Here is a 7,500-nt window from a genome sequence, read left to right as displayed (position 1 = left end):
CTGTTTTCTTGGGCGTGTGGCCTACCATCCTTAAAGGGGATAAGTCTATCGTATCCTCAATAGCTAAGCATGACTATTTTTCATTTCCTTTTTCATTTCCTTTTCCTAGCCATCCCTTTTTTGGGTAAGAAATGGACATTAGGACACACGTTCCATTGTCCTGTGTACTTAAAAATGAATCAAATTTATTACTGGCCAGTAATCGTAATAAGAATTCCCTAGTCTCGTATAAACCAAATTCATTTCATTTCGTGAAACTTCCTTCTGCAGAATAGCCAGTAACCACTATGAATAATAGCTCGCTCCATAATAGTTGCTGTTTGTCAGGTGAGTGTAAATTATGTGATAAGAGTTTGGATTAACGGCGCGACGTTTACCTGGTGGCCAGTATATATTATTATATATATAATTTAGTACCTCAAGTATGCATGAAGTTCCTTTACTGAAGTGTTTAGTATTGTACAAAAGTAACTTTTCTCTTTTGTTTGTGTAATATATGATTCATGTGCTGATCATTTCATATACTATTGGAATGCAATGGTTGACATTGGTTTTCTTTATTTTGTGATATGTTTATCATTAACATTAATTGTAGTTTACCCATATGATTTCTTATATGTTATATATTGTCATTGATATCCTTTTCTCTCTATCTCCTCCTCTCTCTCCTCCTCTTCTGTATTAATATATATTATATATATATATATATATATATATATATATAATATATATATATTATATATTTGCTATATATCTATATAATATATAGATAGATGAACATGTGTGTGTGTTTGTATATATATACATACCTATATATATACAGACATATATGTGTATATATTCTCTTTCTCTCTATCTCTCAAAAAAAAAAAAAACTTTCAAACTTCTCCCTCTGAATTTATTCAAGGAGATATTTCTCTCGGCCGGAAATTCCATACATAGGAAGCCATTTCTCAAAGGGAATCAACTGCTTTCCGATATCGCTTTCAATTTCACTTCTATTTATTTCTCGGGTAAAAGTTCAGACGTCACTTGGGCCTGTTGTCTTTGGCAGCAAGACTGAGCATAAATACTTTCCAATATTTACTCATTTGTCCATTTGGAAACGCCCTCCGAAGAGATATGAAAGAGTATAATGTTTGGCGTGTGTGTGTGTGTGTCTGTGTGTGTTTTTTTAATTGAAACATCATTAACAAACTTTACAAAATTGACAAGAGGAATTATTTGATTAACATCTGCCAATAATGACAGTACCCCGTGGGGTGAGGTGGAGGACGTAGTGCTGTCCGTGCACCTCACGCGCGGCGCACTGTAAGCATTGCTTAATGTTCGTAGCTGCAACCCCTTTCCTTTCACCGTACCTCCATTCATATTCTCTCTCTTTCATAGTGCAACTGCTTTGAGGTTTTCATTCTGTTACATCTTTGTAACCTTTCAACGCTGAGTGACCTCATTGGTCCCGCCGCTTGGCCTTATGGCTATATTCTTTATTCTATTCTTCTAATGTCATCAGTAACATCTACAGCTAATGTTTGAACAACGGTAGTTTTAGCATTAACGGCAACAGTAACTTTTCCTTTAGAAAGAAATAACAACAAAAGATTAGCTACATCTGCAATAAAAAAAAGGCAATGAAGCAATAGCAACTCCAGCAACTCCGACATCAATAACAACCGCAGGAATAAAACAGTTACATTCACATTAGCAGCAACAGTAGCAGCAATATAAATTTCAACACCAATAGCAACAGTAGCAGCAATAACAAAGGATTAATGCACCAGCAGCAGCAGCAGCAATATCAAGCGTTTCCAAGACATAAGCAACAGCAATAATATAATTAACAACAATAGTAACAAAACCATTAGCAACGTCAGAAACAACATTAATTTCATAAAAGCAACATTAGCAACAAGAAGAAAGGATTACTGCGCCAATAGAAACACATGCAAGTTACCAAAATACAAACAACAACAGTAACATAATTAGCAACAAAACCATTAGTATCGACAGTAGCAACGTTAAGTTCACTAGCAATATCAACATTAGCAACCAGAAAGGAATACTGCGACAGCAGCACCGATTTGAAGAGCTGTGAAGACTATAAGCAACAACAAAGTAATTTTTAGCAACAAAAACATGAGCAATGTGAAGGTCACCAGCAATAGCAACATTATGAGGAAGAACAACGGAGAAGTGAAACAACAGCAATAATTTGAGTTGCCGAGAAAAAACTAAAAGCAATAAGAGTAACAAGACTTTAGCAACAACAGCTACATTAAGAACATTGAACGACACGAAGATTTTGAAACAAATATCAACAACAACAAAGACATAAGCAACAACACTAGCAGCAACAAATACATTATCAACAAAAGCTGCATTATAAACATGACCAATATGAAATTTAACAAAGAATGATCAACAGCAACAAAAGCCAAATTGGCAAATACAACGACAACAAAAAAAACAACAAATCCAATAATAATACTTGAAGCAACAACAGACAGAATACAGAAAGAAACAGCGCAATCAAAATCAAGTAAAGTAGGCAAAATAAATGCAAAATAAATGACGGGGAAAGAAGGATTATAAGAACGATCCCATCCGGCTCGCAAAAATAAACTGGTATGCGTTTCAAGAGATGCGCCGTTGGTTGGCAAATTCGGGTATTTTTCTTTTGAAACCTCGGCACGCGGACGGCCAGGAATTTTGGCAGTTATTCTTAAAAGTGAGGAGAGAGAGAGAGACGGAGAGAGGAGAGAGAGACGAAGAAGAGAAGAGGAGAGAGAGAAGAGAGAGAGAGAGAGAGAGGTCGGGTGGGAGGGAGAAATACAGGAATTTTGTCAGTGATTCTTAAACAAGAGAAAGATGTGTATGAGCTCTGTACACGCACACATACACACACACACTCACGCATATATATATGACCGGTAAAAATGTTCTGTTACAACAGAATTCCATATAATATTATATATATCAGAAACCTAAGGCTGATGCCATGTGTGTGTGTATATATATATAACTATATATATATATATATATATATATATATATATATATATATATATATATACGCACACATGAACATCAGCCTTAGGTTTCTGAAACCCTTTACGTAATGCGGCTGGTAGCCCTTTGTCCTTCCTCGTATCAGCTTTCCACAGTCTTTTACATACGTGTTACATAAGTAACCCGGAACTCCTCGGCAGTGATAATACAAAGCCGACGGATCAAAAAGAGAGAGAGAGAGAGAGAGAAAAGGATTTTAAACATCCGAAGGCAGTGAGGCACCAGCGTTTGAACGACAAAAATAAGTAAATAGAATCTTAGTCCCTGTAAACACGAACAAAAGGAGGGAAATTCCATTTTCGCTGTCCTGCTTTTAAGATATCCATTTCATACATCGTCATTTCGGCAACTCTTAAGTTTAAATTCGGACATTTCAAAAGTGATGGCCTTTTAGACACCCCCGACCGAAATATTCAACGACAAAAGTGCGCTTACCCATCAACGGAAATGCTTTCGGGCGAACAATTTTGTTATGGTTGTTTTTCGCTTCTTTGTATACCTGCTCCTTTTTTTGCATTGATAGCATTTGAATTGTATGTGCCGTCCGGATTCTGTTCGGATTATCCAGAAGTCCGGATTCATAGGGTCCGAATTGGAACTCAAAGATTGACATTCAACTGAAATATGAATCGCTGGATGGCTGAGCTGTCGTGTAGTTTTAGAAATATGTTTTATATATATATATATATATATATATATATATATATATATATATATATATTATATATATACCGCTTACCGTACTCAGGATGCAATCATATTTTGATGTTCTGAGTGAGCTCTCTCAGGAATGTTTTCCCTTAAATAGTGCCCTTCAAAATAAGACCTGGCAGGGAAATAACTGGTCAAAATTGAATCTCAAGATTTGACCTCCGTGAAAATAATCGAAAACAGTATTAAATTCCTAGCCTGTTTTATCGAGAATGTTTACACTTTTCAAACTAGAATAAGGGATTGAATTATAAAAATGACTGAGATAAAACGTTTTAGAATTGAAAGCATAAGGATATTATAGCTAATTAGAATGTTGGGAAATGATCAGTTAGATATTTTGCAGTAACAATGGAGAGGATATTGAGACACAGACGTTAGGAAGACATTGAAGTTTACAAGTTCACTAATTTAAATGGACTGAATTCTAGTTCATAGTAAAATTAAAAGTAAATTTTATCATTAGAATGGTTCTGAATTAAATTTTTAAACCTGTTCCCTGGAAAAGGCTTAGACCTACTTTTGATACACAGATTCTTAAAAATAAATAAATAAATAAATAAAACTTATCATAGGAATTAGCTAATTCAAATGAGTCGAAGTTGAATCCAAATTAGAAATGAAATCATTATAATGAATCCAAATGAAATTTTAAACCTGCCCCTTCTAAAATACATAGAATTATAATTCGCAAAACTGATATAATATAAAAATAATCCCATTATAAAAACCAGCTAATCCACACGTACGGGAACTGAATTTACGACGCTCCTCCTCCTAGCCTTCCTCCTCCTCCCTCCTTACCTCCTCCATCCTCCCTGGCAAATGAATGAGGCCCATCCCTAGAACAAATGCGAAATAAGACTTGAAGTTTTCCTCATGAATGCAGAGTCTTGGGAGAGTCAATAAATCCCCTTTATGGTTTTCAGATAGGAGTGGGAATGATGGAGGTAATTGCTTTGTTCATGGCAAAAACATTTCATCTTTTATTACTACTCCTCCTCCTCCTCCCCGCACCTTCCGGTTTCCCCTTGAACGCGTTTGCTTGGGCAATGCTTGCGAGTCAGTCTTCCGTTTGTTGGTTTGTGCGTGCTTTTGTATGCTGCAAACTGGGTTCGTTTCCTTGCAATTGCTTGTATATTAATTTAGGCACGTGGTTTTATGTATTATATATGACTTTTCTTTTAGTGGTTCCCATCTCTGCTGCAGAGAAAGTCCGAAGACTTTAGTCGTTCTTTGAACATATAAACATATATATATATATATAATATATAATATATATATATATATAGAATAATATATAGTATATGTATATATATCTTTATATATATATACATAATATAATAGATATATATTATATATAATATATATTATATCATGGTAGTGTGTGTATGTATAGTATGTATATATATATATATTTTATATATTATAATATATATATATATATAGTATATATATATAGGTATATATATGTGTGTGCGTGCGCTCGCGCGTGTATTCGTTTTCTTGATATATGTAACACGGCGTCAGAAGGCCTACAATCATGGAAGTTCTTTAAATACATTCATACATTCACGTGTGTATATATATACAGATGTATATATATGTGTGTATGTGTGTTAGTACGTACTCAAGAGAGAGAAAGAGACTTAATTTTATATCTACATCTTCAGTAATGAAAGTGAAAAGCGTAAAGCATTTCTGCTGAGATATTGTTCCTTAAAGATATTTCCTACCCTAACCATTACTCTTATGAATTACTAATAAACATAACATACTGTTCATTGAAGTTATGATTTTAGAATTACTTACATTTTCATAAAGCAATATTTCATGGCAGCCCTGATATTAAATTGTGACGTTTAATGCATCTTTTTTATATATTCCGATAAGCTTTTGCATGTAATTCATTTAACGTTCAACATTTTGCAGATGATGATTGTTTGTATATCGGCTTTGCTAATTCTTTCCATTATATCCTTTTTCACTCAATGAGTTATGGGATACACCTTGTAGTGTGTTGATCATCCATTGCTACCAACATGCAACTGGAGATATTCCTTTGCCCTTTAACTTTTCATTTTAGTTTTTTAGTCAGTCATAAGTGTTGGTATTAGATCAGCTTCGATAATTGTGTATCTCATTTCAGGTCAGATTAATCGTTTTATTACATTCTGATCCATGTCATTGTCTGTTTTACATTCTAGGTAATTTCTGATCTCAGAAGGGCCAGTTATTCCCTCGGTATCCTTCAAACTAAAACGAATATCTTGTCTTTCATTTCAGCCATTCAATATTTGATTACATTTTGATTGCGTGTCACTGTTTATTTTAAAGACAATGTAATATCCCACCTCAGAAGGCCCTGTCTGCCTACAGTATTCTCCAAACTAAACTATGTATTTATTTCTTCAAAGGGGTCTACAATACTGAAAAAAAAAAATTTAAGAGTTCGTGTATAATTAAAAAAAAAAAACACTTTACTAAGCTTTTGAACCATTCTCTGGGTTCATCTTCATCTTCTGTGGACTGTGGATGAACCCAGGACAGGGTTCGAAAGCTTTGTAAAGTGTTTCTAAATTATACACGAACTCTTAACATTTTTTTATCATCATTGTGGACCCCTTAGAACAATATCTACCTCCCGTGATAGAGAGTTTTTCCCTAACAAATATGTATTTAACTGTAATTTCAGGCATTAACTTTCATTCCAGCCGTTCACTGACCTTACCTTTTCGTCGCAGGTCAGCCAGCGCCCTCAACTTGGCCCTGAATGAGGCGTCCCAGAGCAGCAATAGTAGTAACTACGATCATCCGCCCATTCGTCATCAGCATTCCCTCCCCGACACGGCGCCCATTCTGCAGGCCACGGAGGCCACCCTAAGGAACCTCATGGCCGCCCGAAGGTCAGTGACCAAGTGGGTTTTTGAGTTTCCTATGTTTTATTTATTTGTGTCGACTCATGTGTTTACATTTGGTATTCAGTTCCAATGTTTGTTTGGTTGGTTTCTGCCCTGTGATTGGCTTATCAACAGCCAATCAGGGGCGTCGTAAGACTGGCCTAAACATCAGATGCACGGTTGATGTGAATCTACTATAGCAGGCAATTTCTCAACGACCCAGTTAGGATCCATAGGACCGTCGCCTACGCTTTAACGCCTCTTTAGGTTTCCTATAACCTTCACACCTGAAAAGCTTTTTTGTTAAGTATTAGGGCCTCTAACGCTTAGGCATCAAGCGACATAATTTCCTCCTTAATGGAATACATTAACCGAGTATACCATTCCTGAGGGCATCGTCGTCTGTGTTGATCCAACGCTTGTCTTCGTTTGTTTTGAGCTTCGACAAACATCCTCGGATCCGTTTAGAGCGATGACCTTCATTCCGTAGCCGTCAGCAGTCTTATAGTCTTTGTTAACTTGGAATTAATACCCAGACTTCTTACACTGTATATTGTTAAAGATAAATTACTGAAGCTCTTTTTAATGTTCGTGATAGAAGTATTGTTGTCTTGTTAATGGTGCTCGTTCTTTCATTCCCACTTCAGTAGGATTGAAACAAAGATCTTCCCACACATACACACAACTGAAGTATTCTCACCGTATTATACCATACAGAGCGAGATTACCCTTTCTGTCTATCCAAACAAAGCGAGGTATCTTCTCTATCTTTCCATACGGAGCCAGGTACCATTTCCGTACAGAGATAGATAATTATAAT

At 35.6% G+C, this 7,500-nt stretch overlaps 1 protein-coding gene across 4 annotated transcripts in view; it reads left to right on the top strand.

The window, feature by feature from the left end:
- LOC135207962 (uncharacterized) overlaps positions 1-7,500 on the top strand; it is a 634,966-nt gene that overhangs the window by 608,395 nt on the left and 19,071 nt on the right. For all 4 annotated transcript variants that reach the window (XM_064239990.1, XM_064239992.1, XM_064239989.1 and 1 more), the window contains one exon: positions 6,525-6,686. In XM_064239990.1, the coding sequence (XP_064096060.1) occupies positions 6,525-6,686 (162 nt within the window). The remainder of the gene's footprint in view (positions 1-6,524; positions 6,687-7,500) is intronic.

This window comes from Macrobrachium nipponense, chromosome 34, assembly GCF_015104395.2.
Source record: "Macrobrachium nipponense isolate FS-2020 chromosome 34, ASM1510439v2, whole genome shotgun sequence".
Lineage (NCBI taxonomy): Eukaryota > Metazoa > Arthropoda > Malacostraca > Decapoda > Palaemonidae > Macrobrachium > Macrobrachium nipponense.
Note: the sequence above shows the minus strand (reverse complement) of the source record. Positions and strands in the feature narration are given on the sequence as shown.